At 40.9% G+C, this 25,344-nt stretch overlaps 1 protein-coding gene across 1 annotated transcript in view; it reads right to left on the reverse strand.

Moving 5' to 3' along the window:
- slc12a5b (solute carrier family 12 member 5b) overlaps positions 1–25,344 on the reverse strand; it is a 192,787-nt gene that overhangs the window by 145,457 nt on the left and 21,986 nt on the right. Inside the window, exon 2 of the mRNA XM_060931458.1 lies at positions 23,102–23,233. Within this exon, the coding sequence (XP_060787441.1) occupies positions 23,102–23,156 (55 nt within the window). The 5' untranslated portion in view covers positions 23,157–23,233. The remainder of the gene's footprint in view (positions 1–23,101; positions 23,234–25,344) is intronic.

Genomic DNA, 25,344 nt, shown 5'->3' on the forward strand with positions numbered 1-25,344 from the left:
TATTCATCCCCCTTGATGTTTGTCCTGTTTTGTCGCATTACAAGCTGGAATTAAAATGAATTTTTAAGGGATTAGCATCATTTGATTTACATAACATGCCTACCATTTTAAAGGTGCAAATTTTTTTTTTTATTGTGACACAAACAATAATTAAGATGAAAAAACAGAAATCTGGAGTGTGCATAGGTATTCATGCCCCCAATACAATACAATACAATAACAGCTGCAAGTCTCTTGGGGTATGTCTCTATTAGCTTAGCACATCTAGCCACTGGGATTTCTGCCCATTCTTCAAGGCAAAACTGCTCCAACTCCTTCAAGTTAGATGGGTTGCATTGGTGTACAGCAATCTTCAAGTTATTCCACAGATTATCAATTGGATTGAGGTCTGGGCTTTGACTAGGCCATTCCAAGACATTTAAATGTTTCTCTTTAAACCACTCCAATGTAGCTTTAGCAGTATGTTTAGGGTCATTGTCCTGCTGGAATGTGAACCTTCATCCCAGTCTCAAACCTCTGGCTGACTCAAACAAGTTTTCCTCCAGAATTGCCCTGTATTTAGTGCCATCCATCTTTCCTTCAGTCCTAACCAGCTTTCCTGTCCCTGCAGATGAAAAATATCCCCACAGCATGATGCTGCCACCACCATGCTTCACTATAGGAATGGTGTTCTTAGGGTGATGGGAAGTGTTAGGTTTGCGCCACACATGGTATTTCCCATTATGGCCAAAAAGTTCAATTTTAGTCTCATTTGACCAGAGAATTTTCTTCTTGTGGAGTGTATAGCTTAAAGTGGTCCTATGGACAGATACTCCCATCTCCGCTGTGGATCTTTGCAGCTCCTTCAGTGTTATCTTTGGTGTCTTTGTTGCATCTCTGATTAATGCCCTCCTTGCCTGGTCTGTGAGTTTTGGTGGGCAGCCTTCTCTTGTCAGGTTTGTAGTGGTGCCATATCCTTTCCATTTTGCTATAATGGATTTAATGGTGCTCTGTGGGATATTCAAAGTTTGGGATATTTTTTTATAACCCAACCCTGATCTATACTTCTCCACAACTTTGTCTCTGACCTGTCTGGAGTGCTTCTTGGTTTTCATGTTGCTTGCTTAGTAGTGTTGCAGAGTCAGGGTCCTTCCAGAACAGGTTGATTTACAGTATACAGACATCATGTGACAGATTATGTGACACTTTGATTGCACACAGGTGGATCTTAATCAACTAACTGTGTGCCTTATGAAGTGAATTGTTTGGACCAGCTCTTATTTAGGGGTTTCATATGAAGGGGGGTGTATTCACCCCTATGTACACTCCAGATTTCGGGGGGGGGGGGGGGGGGGGGGTTCATCTTAATTATTGTTTGTGTCACAATAAAAGATAATTTTCACCTTTAAAGTGGTAGGCATGTTGTGTAAATCAAATGGTGCTAACCCCCCAAAAATCCATTTTAATTCCAGCTTGTAATGCAACAAAACAGGACAAACACCAAGGGGGATGAATACTTTTGCAAGACACTGTAGGTATGAATGAGTGCCTGAATGTGTGTGAGTGGTCCATTGCAATTGACTGGAATCCCATTCAGGGTGGATTCCCATCTATGCCCGTAACAGGCTTTGGATCCAGCATGAACCTTTGACCACTTAAGATGAGTGAGAATGAATGAATGAATGAATGAATGATTATATGGTGCATTGGAGGCAATCTTTGGTAAGATTCATCTTCAGAAATCTTCTACAGCCAGATGTATGCCATTCTGAGACTGTATGCCAGAGACTTATCACTTGTGGATACAGTTTTCAAGACTAGTAAAGATATTCTGAATCAATGTTATCTTAGTGAGGAGAAGGTCATATACACTGCAGTACAAGAACTTGTCTACTGGACAGCATAATGCAAATCTAAAAAAAATAAAAGGCCCAAAAGTGTCACTTATGTCAATGCAGAGAATACAGAATGAAGATACGTTAGCCCATAAGACACACTGTCTATATTGAAGATGGATTAGGAATGGTGAACAAGCATAGTTTAGGCCTTTGAGCTAAGATGGAGGTTCTGAAGTAATGAATGATGCAGGATCATAGCATAGACTAGCATAGCATTTCTGCTGACATCCTTGATTTCAACAGGAAAACTTTCTTTTTAATTGTGGACTATTTTTTCCAAATATCCTGAGGACAGTGCTTGACACAATGACACATTCTGTAATGTCAAAATTCAAGTCTGTCTTTGTGATGAATGGGATTTCATGGAAAAAAATTTTTTTTCATGGACAGTTTTTAAGGACAATTTACACTGTAAAATTCACAATGTAGTTAGATATAATACAGGTATACCGGTAGTAGCTTCTGGTAGCTTCTCATAGGTCATACATTGTTGGACTGAAACCTTCAATCCCTGTATATGTTCATTAGGCAATGAAACAGTAGCAGTTACTAAAGAAAATGACCAAGGACAGAACAGCAGCTCTTTTTAGTTGTTTCCAGGAGAGAGTGAGTAAATATGACAATGAGTAATTCATGAATAGCAACACGAAGGTCATGCATGAGCCTGGGTCAGGCCAACTAGGTAATCTTTTTCGCCCCATGAAGAAATACAGCAGTGAGTGAAAGCTGGGACAGTCTGCTTCCAGTAGCTAAGGTGCAAAACTCCAAGGAAGCAGCTGAACAAGAGACATTCACCTGCTTCTTTTCCTCTGGGAGGGTGATGAAACGTAGCAAAACAGGCCAACGAACCTGTCATATGACTGCACAATTTCACTCTTATTCATCCAGACATCAATGACCCATTCAAGTGTTTTCCCAGTAAGCCATGAGACGATCTGAGCAGCATTGTCTTTGTCAAACTTGATCTCTTGAGAGGATAAGTACAGTGAGCACTGTAGCTGGGTACGTCATACTTGTCAAAAGAAGGTTGTTACCTGACATGGGCACCAACATAACAGTACTGGATTTCATAGTTTGTTGAACGTGGCTGGGGAGACTTCCTAGTGTTGCATAGATCACAGAGATTTACTTTTGTTGTTCACTGACTACATCAGCATAAGCAGAGGGAGCTGAGAGAATTCACTGGAGCCATTTTGCGTCCATGTCTTTACCAAAGTCTGCTATTGTGAAGTGGACAGAAAGGTACTAGAGCGGCAGCTACACTTAGTGACAGTCCATAATTATCGACACCTTTACAGATTTACCAATAAAAAGCAATTTGTTACAAGAGTTATTATTGGTTAATTCATTAACCAGAAGACCCCGCCCTTTGATCTTGTCGTCTGATGACACAGCTTGTTACCTGATGGATTTTTTTTTAGCACAATCAGCAATTTGAGGAAAACCCGGATGTTATCATCGCAGGTAAGTATGGCGGAAAGATCAGGGACATGTTTTTACTTATCAAATTCGCCGGTATTTCATGATCTCCTTGTTGAAACCTACTTTGTTTCTTACGCTTTCATTTGACAGTCGCCATTTTGTATCTAAACACACATTTGAGAAGTCATGTGAGGTGTCGATAATAGTGATCACTTTTACCAGTGTCCACCATTATCGACACCCTGTGGAGTTAAGTGATATTTACAATTGTTATGTATCGATCTTTGTGTAATATTGTTGAAGTAGATGAAGTACTTTTAAAAAAATAAAAGTGCTGTGATTTATAATAACTTTTTTCTGATTCATAACGGAATGGAATGTTTATAGAGTATTTGGAATCTTATTGCAATAAATAGAATTAGACCAGAATTAAATTCCAAGCATATAAAAAATTACACGCTTGAAATATTCAGATTTTTCTATTCCATTCAGAATTTTTTTTTTGCAGTTTGTTGTAAATATCTACCACATATTACAATATCAGTAGACATTTTATATTTTGGTTCGAGGAATGGCATGCAACCTTTGACCTGGATTTTCATGTGGTTACAATGTCAATTGCCTGTTGACATTTATTGGTAAACGACAAAATTAGAAATTAATACAAACAGCAATGAATGATTAACAAAATGTAATCTATGAAAATACTTAGAAATTGGAACAAGAAGATTTTCTGGCACAGGTTAAACATTATCAGTTCATTTGTTTACAAACATTAGAATTATTTCCTCATTTACGTACGCATCGACATCGATATATTCATATAAAAGATATTTTGTACTAAATATAAGTCTATGTAAAACAAATTTTAAATAAAAACTCTGGGTTGTTAATACCACATACCTTTTTTTTAAAATAAAAAATCATCTGGATGTCGATAATTGTGGAACGGTGTCAATAACTGTGGACAAAGGTGTCGATAATTGTGGAAGGGTGTCATGTGATCTGATATGCTAAGTAATCGGGAATCAACTCTTTTTTTTTTTCCAGTGGAAGTTTGAGTAATTATTCATGCACACTTTACGTATTGAAAGTATTTTCTACTTTTGCAAGGGCCAAAAGATCGTTAATGTGTCGATAATTGTAGCCACCACTCTAGTACAGGTTTTCTGGTATAAATAGGAATAAGTTATGATATCTTCTAGTAACACTTCACCCTCATTCCCCCCATCTCTTGCACCTATTCATGTAATTTCATCTAACTAAAGTGCAATCTATAGATAGTCCATTTCTATTGCAATTGTACCTCTTTGTGCAACCTAATTAGAGTGCAATATATACAGTGGTGCTTGAAAGTTTGTGAACCCTTGAGAATTTTCTATATTTCTGCATAAATATGACCTAAAACATTTTCACACAAGTCCTAAAAGTAGATAAAGAAAACCCAGTTAAACAAATGAAACAAAAATATTATACTTGGTCATTTATTTATTGAGGAAAATGATCCAATATTACATATCTGTGAGTGGCAAAAGTATGTGAACCTCTAGGATTAGCAGTTAATTTGAAGGTGAAATTAGAGTCAGGTGTTTTCAATCAATGGGATGACAATCAGGTGTGAGTGGGCACCTTGTTTTATTTAAAGAACAGGGATCTATCAAAGTCTGATCTTCACAACACGTTTGTGGAAGTGTGTCATGGCATGAACAAAGGAGATTTCTGAGGACCTCAGAAAAAGCGTTGTTGATGCTCATCAGGCTGGAAAAGGTTACAAAACCATCTCTAAAGAGTTTGGACTCCACCAATCCACAGTCAGACAGATTGTGTACAAATGGAGGAAATTCAAGACCATTGTTACCCTCCCCAGGAGTGGTCGACCAACAAAGATCACTCCAAGAACAAGGCTTGTAATAGTCGGCAAGGTCACAAAGGACCCCAGGGTAACTTCTAAGCAACTGAGGCCCTGTCCACACGGCAACGGATTCAGGTGAATCTGATAAAATTGTTTATCGTTTCGGCCTGGCGTCCACACGGCACCGGCGTTTTGGGTGCCCCAAAACGAAATCTTTTGAGAACGGGTTTCAGAGTGGAAAGATCTGGCAACGGCGCCATTGCAAAGTTGTCTGGATGAGTAGAACGGATTTGTTTACGATGACGTCACAACCACATGACTGTGAGTGCTTCACGCCGGGCATAGACATATAAACATAGATGCTGCCTTCCGCATAGAATCATACGTCATCCTCGCCGCCATATTGGATGGGGCAAAGCGGAGAATAAAGATGCCTCATTCATGTGCTGCATTTAACTGTACCAACAGATTTACCGTCCAAACGAGATCACATGGGATTACCTTTCACAGGTGAGACTGGAAAAATACTTTTCATTGTATTTGGTCATTATAACGTAATTTTACGAACAGATTTTTCTGACTTTGTGGCTAATATGAAGTCTCGCGCATAATAGCCGCTCGGTGAAACCTGTCTCCAAACAATTTATAATTTATTTCATAGCCCACCCAAACAATTTCACCACCAGCTGTCAGATGGTGATGGCACACTCAAAAATAGAAGAGATTGGAAGCATGTCAGACTGTGAAGCAATCACATGGAGCAATCCCAATGTAATATGGTTTAATTGAATTTTTTTTCCATATAGCACTGTATATTGCAAAAATTGTTTTTGGAGACATTTTATAGCCTATCTGCACAGCATTTAATGAAAGTGATGCGGAGACGGCACGGCTTCAGCAACTTAAGCACAACGCATTATTCTACACGATCCCCGCTGAGCTCCAAAACATGCCTTGATGTGTAGATATCATTAGTAGCCTATGATGGTAGCAGCGGAATAAATAAAAAAAAAAATTAGGTCACACCTCCCATGGAATATTGACGGGTATTTCGCACACTATTTATAACCATCACATTAAAAGTTATATATGTTGTTTTGATGCCTGTTTGTTTCCCAAATATATACGTGTGTGTGTTAATGGGTGAATAAAAGGCATCGAGTTAAATATTATTGTAGAAAGGGGCTTTATGAAGTTCAGTCCATTTACTTGCATTGGTTTACGGGGAAGATTTGCCACATCCAATATGGCGGACACTCTGACGTATCCCAGCAACGGGCCACCAGCTCAATGCGGCGTCTGTGTTTATATGTCTATGATGCCAGGTAGAAGAAGGGGTTTATGTGCATGCATCCTTACTTCTTCTATGGTTCTGGTGTCTCCGATGGGACCGTCTTACAGCGCACGTAGAGGTGTGGTATGTGTATTGCATCGTTTTCAGCAAGCGTTGCGTTGCCATATGTACCTGATATTTTACTGATCCGTTGCCCATGTGGACGTGATATATTTTTTTTTTAAATCTCGTTGCCGTTGTCGTGTGGATGTAGCCTGAAGGCCTTTCTCACATTGGCTAATGTTGATGTTCATGAGTCCACCATCAAAAGAACACTGAACAACAATGGTGTGCATGGCAGGGTTGCAAGGAGAAAGCCACTGCTCTCCAAAAAGAACACTGCTGCCCGTCTGCAGTTTGCTAAAGATCACATGGACAAGCCAGAAGGCTATTGGGAAAATATTTTGTGGATGGATAAGACCAAAATAGAACTTTTTGGTTTAAATGAGAAGCATTATGTTTGAAGAAAGGAAAACACTGCATTCCAGCATAAGAACCTTTATCTCATCTGTGAAACATGGTGGTGATAGTATCATGGTTTGGGCCTGTTTTGCTGCATCTGGGGCAGGATGGCTTGCCATCATTGATGGAACAATGAATTCTGAATTACACCAGCGCATTCTAAAGGAAAATGTCAGGACATCTGTCCATGAACTGAATCTCAAGAGAAGGTGGGTCATGCAGCAAGACAACGACCCTAAGCACACAAGTCGTTCTACCAAAGAATGGTTAAAGAAGAATAAAGTTAAAGTTTTGGAATGGCCAAGTCAAAGTCCTGACCTTAATCCAATCGAAATGTTGTGGAAGGACCTGAAGCGAGCAGTTCATGTGAGGAAACCCATCAACATCCCAGAGCTGAAGCTGTTCTGTACGGAGGAACGGGCTAAAATTCCTCCAAGCCGGTGTGCAGGACTGATCAACAGTTACCGGAAATGTTTAGTTGCAGTTATTGCTGCACAAGGGGGTCACACCAGATACTGAAAGCAAAGGTTCACATACTTTTGCCACTCACAGATATGTAATATTGGATCATTTTCCTCAATAAATAAATGACCAAGTATAATATTTTTGTCTCATTTGTTTAACTGGGTTCTCTTTATCTACTTAGGACTTGTGTGAAAATCTGATGATGTTTTAGGTCATATTTATGCAGAAATATAGAAAATTCTAAAGGGTTCACAAACTTTCAAGCACCACTGCATTTCAATATCTTTGTTATAGTGCAATATATATATATATATATATATATATATATATATATATATATATATATAAGTGCAATATATATTTATATCTCATCTCATTATCTCTAGCCGCTTTATCCTGTTCTACAGGGTCGCAGGCAAGCTGGAGCCTATCCCAGCTGACTACGGGTGAAAGGCGGGGTACACCCTGGACAAGTCGCCAGGTCATCACAGGGCTGACACATAGACACAGACAACCATTCACACTCACATTCACACCTACGCTCAATTTAGAGTCACCAGTTAACCTAACCTGCATGTCTTTGGACTGTGGGGGAAACCGGAGCACCCGGAAGAAACCCACGCGGACACGGGGAGAACATGCAAACTCCACACAGAAAGGCTCTCACCGGCCACGGGGCTCGAACCCGGACCTTCTTGCTGTGAGGCGACAGCGCTAACCACTACACCACCGTGCTGCCCGCATATATTTATATATATTCTGTATATTGTATATTCTACAGTGTCTATTGTGTATATTGCAGAGCTATTTCAATTTCTTCACTTATAAGGCACAAAAGTATCAACAAAATCATCAATAAAATGATTGGATGCAAAAGTGTGCCTGTATATGTTCTAGTCCCTGTATTGAAATATGACTCTGATGCTCAGTGTGTGGTGTGAAACTGCTCTATTATCCCATTCAAGGTTAAAACTGCTAAAGGTCACTGCTCTACTTCTGAAGTCAATCATCACTTTGCTTCCATTTAATTTTCTACCTTATCCAGAAGTTCTTCTACAGACAAATGTCAAGAGGTGGTAAAGCAGTGAGAAAGCTCTCCATCGCAGCAGGAGTAGGACCTTCAGCCAAAAAGCAGTCTGGCAAAGGCATAATTTGGCATGCTTGAGTGTCAGACAGTTTGAAGTATGTGCTAAAATATGTGCGTGCTCGTTATGTTAGTCAGCAACTGCTTACACTCTGCTTATTGATTTGTAATATTTATGTTCCTAAGACATTATTTAATAAATGTCCAGGTTCTTGGTTTCTTCCTTGATGCATAATCCCAAAAATTAGGATGACACTTGACTGCAAGATCTCTGCAATTCAACCACTGCTTTATTTCTATCAGGGATGTAACTGAATACAAACAGGAGACACACTTGGCAGAAAGATTCATAGGGGACCTGGTCAAAACTAGAGGTGTGCTTTAGGACTGGGATCCCATGAGACACAACAGAAAAGATGAGCAAGTGGATACTTTTTACATTCACGCAGGCACAACCGAGTGGTCAGATACGCATTTCCTTAACAATTGCCTGGTAAGGGACATTTTAAGAAATAGGATCAAATAATTTCTTATAAAATACTGCAGGCAGGTATGAACAGAAATAATAAATGCATGAGCAGGATAAAAAAAAACAGTCCTGTACACATCTCTAGTCGAGACCACTTATGTGCATAAAACTGAAGTGATATAGCTGAGGCTGAGGAATTCTCAGAGCCAGAATTTACACAGCATTGCTGACAACGCTGGTATTTCCACCACTAGGATTTTCCAGTGTTTCTGGGGCATAATGGGAAGCGTTCAACACCCTTAAGGGTTTAACACCTTTCCAGTTTAGGCCATACCCAGTTCAGGTTTAAATCAGAATACAGATACCAATACAGATATGGACATTTGAAGCACTAAAGAGATACAGATAGTGGCACTGCATTTGCAATCTTAATTTTCTATCATTTTCATATCACTTGTTAATTAGAAAAAAATCTGCTGCTACTCGCTGTCACCTCACAGCAAGAAGGTCCGGGTTCGAGCCCCGTGGCCGGCGAGGGCCTTTCTGTGTGGGTTTCCTCCGGGTGCTCTGGTTTCCCCCACAGTCCAAAGACATGCAGGTTAGGTTAACTGGTGACTCTAAATTGACCGTAGGTGTGAATGTGAGTGTGAATGGTTGTCTGTGTCTATGTGTCAGCCCTGTGATGACCTGGCAACTTGTCCAGGGTGTACCCCGCCTTTCGCCCGTAGTCAGCTGGGATAGGCTCCAGCTTGCCTGCGACCCTGTAGAAGGATAAAGCGGCTAGAGATTATGAGATGAGATGAGATCTGCTGCTACTTTATATAATTACATCCAACATAATATACAACCCCGATTCCAAAAAAGTTGGGACAAAGTACAAATTGTAAATAAAAACGGAATGCAATGATGTGGAAGTTTCAAAATTCCATATTTTATTCAGAATAGAACATTGATGGCATATCACATGTTTAAACTGAGAAAATATATCATTTAAAGGGAAAAATTAGGTGATTTTAAATTTCATGACAACAACACATCTCAAAAAAGTTGGGACAAGGCCATGTTTACCACTGTGAGACATCCCTTTTTCTCTTTACAACAGTCTGTAAATGTCTGGGGACTGAGGAGACAAGTTGCTCAAGTTTAGGGATAGGAATGTTAACCCATTCTTGTCCATGTAGGATTCTAGTTGCTCAACTGTCTTAGGTCTTTTTTGTCGTATCTTCCGTTTTATGATGCGCCAAATGTTTTCTATGGGTGAAAGATCTGGACTGCAAGCTGGCCAGTTCAGTACCCAGACCCTTCTTCTATGCAGCCATAATGCTGTAATTGATGCAGTATGTGGTTTGGCACTGTCATGTTGGAAAATGCAAGGTCTTCCCTGAAAGAGACGTCGTCTGGATGGGAGCATATGTTGCTCTAGAACCTGGATATACCGGTACCTTTCGGCATTGATGGTGTCTTTCCAGATGTGTAAGCTGCCCATGCCACACGCACTAATGCAACCCCATACCATCAGAGATGCAGGCTTCTGAACTGAGCGCTGATAACAACTTGGGTCGTCCTTCTCCTCTTTAGTCCGAATGACACGGCGTCCCTGATTTCCATAAAGAACTTCTAGACTAGGTCGATTTTCAGATAATGTGACACCCCCAGGCATTTTTGAGTAAAAGTTGGCAAACAAACTTTTCTAAAAGTATTTTTTGTGCTGAATCCATTTTTGCTGTTTGCCAAGCTGTATCTCTTATGTGGAAGTCTGTAGAGCACAAAATCTAAGACAACCTCTAAAATTTCAGTAAATTCGTTTTTTTTTATTTTACATCATGTACAACAATAATGATCAAGTCTAGGAGGTTTATTTGTAGTGAGAATTATGGTACTTGTATGTGACAAGGACAATTGCACTTTCATTTCTTATTGTTGTCCTGAATATGTCTTCTTTTATCCCTATAAAACTTCATGGCACATCCCGAGAACAAAACAGATTTGGCAAATTTTCTGTCAAGACAACTAATTTTGAAGGCTCCTGTCAGTAAGTGCATAGTTGTCTCTGGTGGTTTTACAGATGAGGAGTGGGTGGAATCCTCTGACTCGATGGTGATTACAGACCACCTTAGAGCGCTCCATGAAGAAGCGGACACGAGAATCATCCTTCATTGTATGGAAAACCAATCTTCAAGCATTGTCATTGCTGCAAGAGATACAGATGTTCTTGTACTGCTTCTGGCACATTTTCCCAAGATGGCCTGTTCAAAGATTTGGATGAAGGCAGGTACAGCCACAAAAAGGAAATATATCCCAATTCACTTGATTGCAGAACAACTTTTGCTTGATGACAGTGCAATGGAAGATATCATTGCATTTCATGCCTTGACTGGTTGTGATACCACATCATATCTACTTGGACATGGGAAGAAAACATGCTGGAAAGCTTTCAAAGAACATCATCACCTCCTCACAGGCATAGGTCGAGGCGAACTGGATGACCAAACTGCAAAAGATGCTGAATTATTTGTGTGTAAGGTGTATCGGGCTCACAATGTAACCAGCGTGAACAAGGCAAGGGAACTCCTATTTGTACAGTCCCGAGCTCCAGAGAGTCTTCCACCAACCAGTGATGCACTGTCATTTCATATCTGTCGGGCACATTACCAATCTGCTTTGTGGCGCCAAGCAAACAAGCCATATCCTGTTCTTCCTCCTCCAGAGAAAATGGGATGGAGACTGGAAGGTTCTACACTAGTGCCCATCTTGATGTCACTTCCTCCAATCCCAGACTACTGTTTGGAACTGATCAGCTGCAGCTGCACCTCAAGATGTATGAGTGCACGATGTATGTGCAAAAAGTCCCATTTACGTTGCTCTGCTGCATGTAAGTGTAAAACAAGTGATGCAGAATGTAGCAATTGCTGAACTTTAGTTTAGTTAACTTCATTTTAAGATCATTGTCCAGGCATGATATCACAGTCTGTGGTATTTTTGCTGTTTTGTGAAAATTAGTCATATTGGAGAATCTTGCCATGTTGTTGTTTATAGTTTTATGTTAATATATGTTTATATGTTAAACCATCACCCTAGTTACATTACATAGTTACAGATCATTTATGTACATATGATTTTGATGTTCCTATATGGATGCATTCAAGTAAAAAAAAAAATCAAAGTTCTGGAGGCGCCGTGGCTTGGTTGGCTGGGATGCCGTAACATAAATCCGGGGACCCAGGTTTGAGTCTGACCCAAGGTCATTTCCTGATCCTTCCCCATCTCTCTCTCCCAATCATTTCCTCTCGCCCTCTAAATGCTCTACATAAAGGCAAAAAAGACCAAAAAATATATATATATTAAAAAAATGGATAAAAAGTTCAGTGTTCACCAAAAATATTCTGAGATAAATATTATGTATTTTAAATATTAGCCTATGTTTGTTTTCTGTACCCAATAAATCTTCTGTCGCAATTTAAGATTTTATTTTTGAGCCAGAGCTGAGAAATTTGTTTATTTTTTTAGCCTATGAGACTGCCACTCTACTGAGTTACAAATAAAAAGACTGCCTAAATGGATTCAGCAGAAAGAATTACCCTTTATATAGTCTATTATATAGTCTATAAACTCAAGACCACGAATTTTATAATTTAATATGGTAATTTGGACCACACACACTACCTAAAGTCTGTTTTTGAGAGTTCCTTTCACCCAATTGAAGCCAAATTTGGTACTTATTTAGCCAAGAGGTATATGCAACTTTCTGCTATTTTACTTTTTTCATACTGTACAACATTGAAGAGTTTTATATTGAAATACTTGAAATATGCAAATTATATGCAAATGTGCCCTCTACTGGGCTCCACGTATGAGATACAGCTTGGCAAACAGCAAAAATGGATTCAGCGCAAAAAATACCTTTAGAAAAGTTTGTTTGCCAACTTTTACTCACAAATGCCTTCAACTCCTTATTTAAGCCCCTTTTTGCAATTCTGACCTAGTCTATTCAAATTTTGATTCGTCTGACCACAGAACAGTTTTCCACTTTGCCACAGTCCATTTTAAATGAGCCTTGGCCCAGAGAAGACATCTGTGCTTCTGGATCATGTTTAGATACGGCTTCTTCTTTGAACCATAGAGTTTTAGCTGGCAACGGCAAATGACACGGTGAATTGTGTTCACAGATAATGTTCTCTGGAAATATATCTGAGCCCATTTTGTGATTTCCAATACTGAAGCATGCCTGTATGTGATGCAGTGCCGTCTAAGGGCCCAAAGATCACGGGCACCCAGTATGGTTTTCCGGCCTTGACCCTTACGCACAGAGATTCTTCCAGATTCTCTGAATCTTTTGATGATATTATGCACTGTAGATGATGATATGTTCAAACTCTTTGCAATTTTACACTGTCGAACTCCTTTCTGATATTGCTCCACTATTTGTTGGTGCAGAATTAGGGGGATTGGTGATCCTTTTCCCATCTTTACTTCTGAGAGCCGCTGCCACTCCAAGATGCTCTTTTTATACCCAGTCATGTTAAATGACCTATTGCCAATTGACCTAATGAGTTGCAATTTGGTCCTCCAGCTGTTCCTATTTTGTACCTTTAACTTTTCCAGCCTCTTATTGCCCCTGTCCCAACTTTTTTGAGATGTGTTGCTGTCATGAAATTTCAAATGAGCCAATATTTGGCATGAAATTTCAAAATGTCTCACTTTCGACATTTGATATGTTGTCTATGTTCTATTGTGAATACAATATCAGTTTTTGAGATTTGTAAATTATTGCATTCCGTTTTTATTTACAATTTGTACTTTGTCCCAACTTTTTTGGAATCAGGGTTGTACACTGACCAAAACTTCCAACACAACACTTCAAATTTTGAAATATTTTATGTATGCAAAATAAGATTGTGGTTTTGGGTAATGATATCTAAACTACACCTTAAAAGCTCATGAGATTGTTTGTTTTTATTTTGTTGTATGGGCAGTTCATTCCACTTGAATGCACATTGTTTAGAAGTTTGCAACTTCACTCAGGTTGAGTAGAACTTATTGACCAATCCTTCTTAAACTTGGTCAATACATAGCCACAGCAATGGGCAATTTAAATACTCATTGGCATTGTACTGGTGTAACATTCAGCCATGGCACGACTACATCAAAATCAGCGAGAAAGAGCTATCGGTATGCTTGTTGGCAGAATGTCACAAAGATGGGTTGCAAGGGCTCTGGGCGTCAATGTGTCAACCATTTTGCGTTTCTGGAGCTGGTATAATGACACAGAAAGCATTAAGGATCAACCACGTGCTCCCAAACCACGTGTCACCACCCCTCAGCAGGACCACCATATTCGTCTCCAGCACCTTCGCAATCACTTCCTGCCTGCTACAGTCACCGCTGCACAGAGCAGAGGTCATCACCAGAACAGGATCAGTGACCAAACAGTATGCAATCACTTGCGTGAAGCCAGGTTGCACAACCGACGGTCCAGTCATGGTTTGGCGTTGACTCCTGCTTGTCGCCATGTCCGTCTGGAATGGGCAAGGGCACATTTGGGCTGGAATGTGCTCAGGTGGAACATGGCCCTGTTTTCTGATGAATCGAGCTTCAAGTTAAGTGTTGCTGCTGGCAGAGTGCATGTTTGGCATAGGTGATGGGAACGTTATGCTGACACTAATGTCCTGGAGCATGACCAGTGGGGTGGACCAGCTGTCATGGTGTGGGCTGGAATAAGCAGCAGACACAAGACTGAGCTTGTTTTCACTGATGGAAACCTCAATGCAGCCCATTACCCTGATGACATTTTGGCCCCTGTCGCAGTTCCACTGGTGACTTGCTACCGCCTAACACTACAACAGGATAACGCAAGACCACATGTCGCCAGAGTCTGTCAGGAATATCTGAGGCAGAACAATGTTCACTGTCTTGACTGGCCCGCGTTTTCCCCAGATTTAAACCCTATCGAGCACCTATGGGATTCTGGATCGTCGAGTGAGAAGGCGTGATCCAGAACCCTTCACAGTCCTATAGTTGTGCCAGGCACTTCGTAAGGAATGGGAACACATCACACAGGCTGAAATCTGTCAACTGATCAATTCAATGCATCGGAGAATTCAGGCTGTGTGTGACGCCAGAGGTGGCCATACAAGATACTGACTTTGATGATCCAGAATCACACTTTGATTTGATGTTATGAATTTCAAATCAGGACTAATTTGTTTTTCATTCATGACTCTAAAATGATGTATTTGAGTTAAACCTTGATATTTATTGTGTATTGTTAAATCTATCATGAGAAAATGGCATGTATTCTAATAAACCTGAGTCTTGCGTTGGAAGTTTTGGTCAGTGTATATATATTAAGGCACTGCTTAAAAGTTGAGCTCCCAATGAGCATATGAGCAAAATATTTGCAAGGGCACAAAATCAACCTGAATAGATTAATAATATAATCGCATATGAACCATCGAATTGTGTAGTGTTGTGTATTTCACGTCAATAAATCACTGCATTGTCTGGTGACAGTGATACCAATAATGATATACATACCGCAGTTATGAATACATATTTATTGCTTTCTTTGATGCCACATGCCATGTGCCAGAAACAACACCACAACATTTATTATGGTGTGACTCTGCTGGGTGCCTGGTGGACAGCAGTGAACCAGCGCTTTCACTTTACATCATTACTACATAGTTAATGATTGAATATTATCAGACATAAGAACTAATCGATATCGATCCATGGTAGTTTTAGATTATCTAATACTAAGGAAAGAAGCTCATAATTGCTATTGAACTATAAAATAATTATGTTTGCACGAGAGTTCAGAGTAAGAAATCGTTCAGGTAAAAAAAGATACAATGCAAAGATACGTTGCCCACTATGGAAAGCAAACAAACAAACAAGCAAGCAAACAAACAAACAAACAAACAGTAGGATAAAAAGCTTCGGGAAAAAAAATCCTACTGGAAAACATACTCCTCGACCGAATGCAGTGTATGAGCTCTGAGGGTTAAAGCTGCAGTCTTGATATTTCAAACTTGATGTCAAACAGTTGTCTGGTTACAAATGTCAATTGTCACGTCTGCATGTATTGACACTCGGAGGCTTAGACAGCAACTCGCGCTCAAGCTTATTTGGACTAATTGCCATGCACCTGTTCCTGATCAGAGTGCTATCACAGCTTGCACTTAAAAGGACTCTCAGTAACACTCAGACTTTGCAAAGTATACGCCCTGTACCATATGTCTGATGTTACCAAGTTATCATGTCCGTGCCTTGCTTGACTATTGTCTGTTTTTCGATTCTGCCTTTGTCTGACGTTTTGGAACTGTTTGCTAGCATGCTTATTAATAAAATTTTCTGGACTTATATAAAGTGGTATGCGAAAGTTTGGGCACCCCTAGTCAAAATTGCTGTTACTGTGAACAGTTAAGCAAGTTGAAGATGAAATGATCTCCAAAAGGCATAAAGTTAAAGATGATTCATTTCCTTTATATTTTAAGCAAAAATAATTTTTTATTTTCTTCTTTTACATTTTCAAAATGACAAAAAAGGAAAAGGGCCCGAAGCAAAAGTGTGGGCACCCTGCATGGTTAGTACCTAGTAACACCCCCTTTGGCAAGTATCACAGCTTGTAAACACTTTTTGTAGCCAGCTAATAATCTTTCAGTTCTTACCTGGTGGATTTTCACACATTCGTCCTTGCAAAAGGCTTCCAGTTCTACAAGTTTCTTGGGCTTTCTTGCATGCACTGCTCTTTTGAGATCTATCCACAGATTTTCAATGATGTTTAGGTCAGGGGACTGTGAGGGCCAGGGCAAAACCTTCAGCTTGTGCCTCTTGAGGTATTCCATTGTAGATTTTGAGGTGTGTTTTGGATCATCGTTTTATTGTAGGACCCATCCTACAATAAGATGATGTTTTTAACTTCAACTTTTTTACAGATGGTGTGATGTTTGCTTCCAGAATTTGCTGGCATTTATTTGAAGCCATGCTTCCCTCGACCAATGAAATGTGCCCTGTGGCACTGTCTGCAGCACAACCCCAAAGCATGATCGATCCACACCCATGCTTCAGAGTTGGAGAGGTGTTCTTTTCCTGGAATTTGGCACCCTTTTTTCTCCAAACATACCTTTGCACAATGTGGCCAAAAAGTTCTATTTTGATTTCATCAGTCCGCAGGACTTGTTTCCAAAATGCATCAGGCTTATTTAGATGTTCATTTGCAAACTTCAGACGCTGAATTTTGTGGCTAGGGCGCAGGAAAGGTATTCTTCTGATGACTGTCCCATGAAGGTCATATTTGTTCAGGTGTCGCTGCATAGTAGAACAGTGCACCACCACTCCAGGGTCTGCTAAATCTTTCTGAAGGTCTTTTGCAGTCAAGCACAGGGTTTTATTTGCCTTTCTAGCAGTCCAACGAGCAGTTCTTTCAGAAAGTTTTCTTCATCTTCCAGACCTCACCTTGATCTCCACTGTTTCTATTAACTGCCATTTCTTAATAACATTACAATCTGAGGAAACAGCTACCTGAAAACACTTTGCTACATTCTTGTAGCCTTCTCCTGCTTTGTGAGCATCAATTATTTTATTATTCAGAATGCGAGGGAGTTGCTTAGAGGAGCCCATGGCTGTTGATTTTAGGGACAAGTTTGAGGAGTCAGAGAATTTATACAGCTTTGAAATCTGCATCATCTAACCCTTCCTAATGAAGAATTGGAACAAGCCACAGCTCAATAAGCTAATTAAAGTCTGGAACCTTGGTAAAAGTTACCTGAGAACTCAAATGTATTGGGGTGCCCAAACTTTCGCATGGTGTTCCTTTTCTTTTTTCACTCTCCAATTGTACAAAACAAGAATAATACACAAATCTCGCAGAAAATGCTGAAAAGAAACGTGTTGTCTTTACCTTTATGCCTTTTGGTGATCAGTTCATCTTCTGCTCACTTAACTAACAGACATTTTCAGTAAGGGTGCCCAAACTTTTGCATGCCACTGTACGTCTATGGCACAAATACATGACACCAACAAGCTAGTGAACTAATAAAACTGTTTTAATGAGTTTTATATGAAACTGTTGTGAATATTTTCTGTAAAATGCGTTAGCAAATAATCCCATGTCATTTTTCAAAAAGCAAATAAAAAATAAGCACTGGATAAAACCCCATCTATCTTATGTAGATAAAGATTACAAATTTTGTCAGTCAGTGGTCAAGTGTTTATGAGATACGTTGCCTAGCGCTTACGACCGCGTTCCCTGTGTTGGTACATGTACATCATTTGTATGGACGGACATCATGTGGTCGCAAAAGCTGTCAAAAATCAGGGCTATGCATTACCACATTCTCTTAAGCACTGGGCTTGGCTCCGCTATCACATATCCTGACATAGCTCTTCAGCTTAACTAGATATTGTCACATCTGCTCCTACTTGCACTCAAGACTCCACTTCCCAGAGTTCACAGCAGCCTCCAAACATGACCGCTACAGACTACAATAACCAACCTTCACCGCACTGCCCTCCATCTCCAGAATACTGATTAGCACTATACCTGTTCCCCATCTCAGTCCTGCAATGATCTGGTGACCTCTCCAGGGTGTACCCCACCTCTCACCCATAGTCAGCTGGGATAGGCTCCAGCTTGCCTGCGACCCTGCACAGGATAAGCAGTTACAGATAATGGATGTATGGATGTATGGATGGATGGATGGATGGATGGATGGATGGATGGATGGATGTTCCCCAGCTCACATAATTACCATAATGTGTATAAGGACTCTAGTTTGCACTCACCAACTGTGAAGTAAAGGCTTAGTGTTCCCTTGCCTGACTTTACCAAGCCTTTCTACTTGTGTTGAGTTCCTGGTTGTTTATATTATTTTGTATTTTGGATTACAATCTTTGCCTCTGCCTGTGATATCCAGTTTGTGCCTCACTTGACCGTTGCCTGCTCCCTGACTTTGACCTTGCTTCACGATTTGGATTTGTTTGCCAGTTTGCCTTAATAAACTCTCTGCCTCTTTTACATACATCTCTCACCTGCATTCTTGACAGATATTTGTAAGTTTTTCAGGAAACCCTATGATTGGAAACTCTAACTAACCAAACAACCAACCAACAAGCCATCAACTTTATTAAACTGTCAAACTTATAGCTGGCCACAAGTAGCCTACTAAATGGGGACATTAGCTATAAATAAATATGAATAAAATCTGAAAAACACTTCTGGCAACACGGTGGTGTAGTGGTTAGCACTGTCACCTCACAGCAAGAAGGTTCTGGGTTTTAGACCAGTGGCTGATGGGGGTCTTTCTGTGTGGAGTTTGCATGCGTCTGTGTGGGTTTCTTCCAGGTGCTCCGGTTTCCCCCACAGTCCAAAGACATGCAGGTTAGGTTAATTGATGGATCTAAATTGACCGTAGGTGTGAATATGAGTGTGAATGGTTGTGTGTCTCTATGGCCCTGTTTACATTATTTTGAATCAGCGGATCATCAGATTAACGTTTTTAAAATGATTCGCGTGCACACAGCAACGCCAATACACGGATACGCTAATCACATGACTAATTAGACGGCACGTCACATGATCCCAGTGCATATCGGGCATGCGCAAGTCACTCACCACTTGCAAGTGGAAGGATGGCAAGCGAACACCTTCTCCAACAGATAAACACACCTGGCTGTGATGTTCATGTTCTCACTGAGTTTAAGCGCCTGAAGGAGGTTGAAATGTGTAAATAAACCTCAGTGCAGCTCAGCGCTTCCTCCTGCGCTCCAAATCACTCCGCCCTGAACAGCGAGTGCCCTCTGGAGGGTGCGCACTCCGGCCCTGCGCAGCTCACAGAGCGCTCGAGTGAAGCGCACGAGCAGTGATTCGGGACTGAGCCACTGTGTGTGTGATCCCAACGCCAGCGAATCAGGAAGGTGGATGTCACAGTGACGTTGTCCAATGACAACGTCAGCTAGAGCTCAGCACAGCGTATCTGCGTATTCTCAATGTTTACACAGCACCGGACCAGACACAATCTGGATTGAATACGTGGACCCTTGCGGATTCCGGTTTCCCGGCGTTTCCAGGCGTTTTAATGTAAACGGACAGTGCATCCGCGAAGAAAACGAGACAGATACGGTCTAATGTAAACTTGGCCTATGTGTCAGCCCTGCGATGATTTGCTGACTTGTCCAGGGTGTACCCCGCCTCTCACCCATAGTCAGCTGAGATAGGCTCCAGCTTGCCCATGACCCTGAACAGGATAAGCGGCTACAGATAATGGATGGAAATATACTTCTATCTATAATCTTAAATATAAATCTTAAATGTATATTATAAAGCTTAGAAAGAAAGTCCTAAATGTTATTCTCAAAAAAAAGATCCTTGATTAGAATGGAATATAAATAAAATAGATATGAAGGAAATATTAAATAAATATATAATCAAATCTATCATCTTAAACATATATGATAAAATCTTAATTCTGTATTAAAATGTTTAATCTATATTCTAGGTAAAACTAATCAAATCTTCAAATCTAAATCTCAGTATTAAACTAAGACAAATATCCAACATTACAATCAAGTAGCATGTTCTGACTTGGACCTTTCTGTGTTTGGACAGACTTGGCAACATTTGTGTTTGAGAATATAAAATGTCAGGGAGCAAACCTGAATCCATTTTTCAACAGGCAAGACACAACAGCTGTGACATTTTGTCAACATGCTGTAATTGAGTTATCCTACAGAACTCTGGGTAGGATTTTAGAGAATTTTGGCTTTCATTTCTAAATGATTATTTATTCTTTCTCCGATGGCAAAGATGAAATCATGGTAATAACATGCATGTGAAGAAGCTTTCAAAGAGATCTTATATATATATATATATATATATATATATATCATTATCTCTAGCCGCTTTATCCTTCTACAGGGTCGCAGGCAAGCTGGAGCCTATCCCAGCTGACTATGGGCGAAAGGCGGGGTACACCCTGGACAAGTCGCCAGGTCATCACAGGGCTGACACATAGACACAGACAACCATTCACACTCACATTCACACCTACGGTCAATTTAGAGTCACCAGTTAACCTAACCTGCATGTCTTTGGACTGTGGGGGAAACCGGAGCACCCGGAGGAAACCCACGCGGACACGGGGAGAACATGCAAACTCCGCACAGAAAGGCCCTCGCCGGCCCCGGGGCTCGAACCCAGGACCTTCTTGCTGTGAGGCGACAGCGCTAACCACTACACCACCGTGCCGCCCATATATATATATATATATATATATATATATATATATATATTTGTGTATTATGATCTTATCTCATCATATTAATGTAATCTGAGAGAGAATGAAAGAGACAACACAGTGACTATTTTGGCATAGCTTTAGTGAACAAATCCCTAAGCCTGGTGACCAAATAGGTAGCAGCACTGCAGCACTGTCCCAATTCCCCATAAAAAAAAAGGAGTGACAGCAAGTGAGAGTGAGATCTAAAAGCCAGTCATGAGTGGACCCTGGAGCAAAAGTAAAATAATTTTTCGCGCTTAAAACAAACAAATAGGCAACTCTGTAATGAAATAAATGAAATTCTTTCAGTCATGGAATCAGAAAATAATTTAATAAATAATTAATGTATTTCGAAGAAAAAGTGAAAGGCCCTGCAGGTTATTTTGTTGTTGCTATATCGGAAAAAGTGCTTGTACCTGTACTATTATTACTATGTCAGATATCCTACCTACAAGAAGGCTGAAATGTTTAAGACTGAGACCATTTAATTCTCAGTGTTGTGTATTAGAATCAGTGGGATGTTTAATATGAGGATAAAAGGAAGATAGAGCGAAAGCACTGCAGCACTTCCATCACAGGCCCCATCCAGACAGAGCAGACCTGCAGTGCTCCCCTAAAGAAAAGCAGACCTTGAGATTAGACAAAGACGAGTAAATTCAATATTCAGATCATGATTTTAAAAAAAAATTTCTGATGGCGAATGGAGCATGGGCATATGTTAATGTAGATGAGGCAGCAACAGTATTTTTGGATTTGGATTTTTAAGTTCTCAATAAGAGTATCTCTCTCACACACACACACACACACACACACACACACACACACACACACACACACACACACGTCACAGAATTTCATTGTCGTGCTTCATGTACTGTATGTGGATCCCTGAATCTTAAAATTCAGTCAGTATATAAATATCTTGCAAGGAAAATGTCCTTTATCTCAATGATTTTATGCAGTTCAGTTTATTCCATTTGAACTTCTGATTGTCCAGCTTGTATCATCTGTCTCTGCCTATCATTTCCTCACCCTCTGATCGTCAGAGCTGCACACAGACAGGTCCCTGCTCCTGCTCTACTGCAGAGGGTCCACAAAAGGTCCATGAGCCTTTACTGAAATAACACACTCTGACATCATTCTCTTTCATCGTAGTGCCTCACTGAAAAGAAAACATGTGCTCCGGCATATGAGACAGACGAATGTCAGAAACACCTCAGAGCTTCAGACAGACACAACACATTCCGCAGCAAATATACCAAACACACTGCAGCGGAGGTTCGCAGGAACACACGCCTCAGTCACCTCAGGATGAAAGGTGGGATTCAAAGAGTGAGATGATGGGTGAGGAAGCAGAGAGAAAGAAGACAGATGCAGGTTGATGAGACTATGCCTGTGTGGGACTTGTGTCACACATCCATCCATAACGCATCACGCGTGCACTAGAAGTGCTGTACTGCCTGTCCTTCCTCAGTCAGAGGCACAAAACATTATCATTCTCCTCACAGCAACCTTGCAGTGTGAGCTTGTGCCAAAACTCTCTCACCTCTCTCTCACATAGACACACACACACACACACACACACACACACTCATTCCTTTCCCATATCTCATTTCATATGTCACTGTTGTCCTGGTTACTTCATACACACTTACTGTACAGGTACCAGGTCATACACTGGACAGGTATCAGGAAGAGCATCAAACACTCTCACATTTGCACCAACGCCAGGTATCACTGCAGGATACACATTTATTTCAAGCTTTATCAAATACCAAATCCCCTTGTCAGCACAGGTCAGCTGTTTCATGAAAGCTCAAACACACACACACATGCACATGCACATGGTTGCCGCTCACCCTGGCTGTTGGTGCCCCCATCCCCCTCGTCGCAGTCGGTTAGGTTGTTCAGCATCTTCTGGGAGAGACACAACCAGAGCTCCCACTATCACTGCTGGTGCACTGACGCCGCCTCCGTTGCCTCTGCTGCTGCTGCTCTGTCCAGGAGGAGGAAAAAAATCACACACAGCAGAGAGAGAGAGAGAGAGAGAGAGAGAGAGAGAGAGAGAGAGAGGGAGGAGGAGGAGGGAAAGTGTGCAGCATTAAGTCTCTCACTCTCTCCTAAAGAAAAAGAGCAATAAAGTAGCCTTCTTGATGTTGCTTTGCATGTTGCACCTCTCTCTCTGTCTAGGAGGATGTGTGTGTGTGTGTGTGTGTGTGTGTGAGAGAGAGAGAGAGAGAGAGAGAGAGAGAGAGAGAGAGAGAACCTGCAGGGGAGTACATGATGGAATGCCTAAGAGCATGGCTTTTCTCACGTGTACCTCCCTGAAAAGTCAGTCTACATCTCGAAAATAAATGCATTATTCATAAATCACGAATTTCCTCTGCTTTCTTCTTCCCATCTCATGTCTCTGTTCGAATCCACGGACCAAAAATTTTGAAGAACGAGGAAGACAAGTTACTTGATGCATAACAAATGAAAAGAGGGTCCTCTTTGATTCTGCTGTCATGTAGCCTGCAAGACGAACTGTTCATTCCTGATCAGGCAAAAAGAAACAGTGGCATGAAAGCATCTTCAATCCATTTATTCATGCCTTATCCATCCATTTTTGGAATCCTCCGTCTATATCAATCTACAGTATATCCGATATCCATTCATCCATCTGTTGTCTATACATCTTAGGTATCTTTCATTCTCCATTATGAACATCCCTCCATTGAGTCTAAGCATCAGCCATTCAAGCGTTCATCCTAAGCACCTGCTATTTCTTTGTCTATCCTGAGCATCATGTTCTACCCATCCCTCCTTCCCTCCATCTATCTATCCATCCATCCCTTTATTATGAGCATAATCCATTCATCACCTATCCATCCCAAGCATCTGCTATTCCTTTATCCATGCTGAACATCCATTCCTCCATCCATCCATTCATCCATCTTGAGCTTCTGCTTTTCTTCTATCCATCCTCAATATTCATCCATCCGTTATCCATAACCGCTTATCCCGTGCAGGGTCGCGGGCAAGCTGGAGCCTGTCCCAGCTGGCTGTGGGTGAGAGGCGGGGTACACCCTGGACAAGTCACCAAATCATCACAGGACACATAGAGACAAACAACCATTCACAGTCACACCTATGGTCAATTTAGAACCACCAGTTAACCTAACCTGCATGTCTTTGGACTGTGGGGGAAACCGGAGCACCCAGAGGAAACCCATGCAGACACAGGGAGAACATGCAAACTCCACACACAAAGGCCCCTGTCAGCCACTGGGCTTGAACCCAGAACCTTCTTGCTGTGAGGCAACAGTGCTAACCACTACACCACCATGCTGCCCTGTGATATTCATTCATCCTTCAATCCATCCAGACATCTTGCATGTGTATCTGCAATTCCTCTATTCAAACTGAACCTCCGTCCATGCATACTGAGCATCTGCTATTCCTCCATATATCCAACCATCCAGAGCATTCACCATTCCTCCATTCATCTTGAACATCCATTCACCATCAACCATGCTGAGCTTCTCTTATTCCTTCATCCATCCCAAACATCGATCCATCCGTCCTGAGCATCTGCTATTCATCAATCAGTCCACAACATCCATCCATGTGTTCTGAGCATCTGCTATTTTTCCATCTCATTCATCCACCCATCCATCAATCCTGAACATCAAGCCATCCATCATGATCACCTGTTATTTTGTCATCCATCCTGAACATCCTTCCTTCCATCTTGACCATCTGCTCTGTACATTCATTATCAATTATTAGCATCTGTTATTCATCCATCCATCTTGGGCATCCATCCATACTGAGCATTTTCGTAGTCCTCTATCCAGCCTGAACATCCTTCATATACTTTGTCCATACTTGCATCCTGAGCAGTAGCTTCCAACCACCCCTCTTTTCTCAGCATCCATCCATCCATCCATGTGGCATCCATCTATGATGTGTTTCTCATCCATCCTACCTTTCTATATGTCTATTCATAACTTCCATTCCATTCATTCTAAGCACCTGTTATTCCTCCCATCAATCCTAAACATCTTCTATGCACCTTGAGCATCTGAATTATCCATCCTGAGCCACCTTCATCCATTCG

This window comes from Neoarius graeffei, chromosome 10 (genome assembly GCF_027579695.1).
Source record: "Neoarius graeffei isolate fNeoGra1 chromosome 10, fNeoGra1.pri, whole genome shotgun sequence".
Classification (NCBI taxonomy): domain Eukaryota; kingdom Metazoa; phylum Chordata; class Actinopteri; order Siluriformes; family Ariidae; genus Neoarius; species Neoarius graeffei.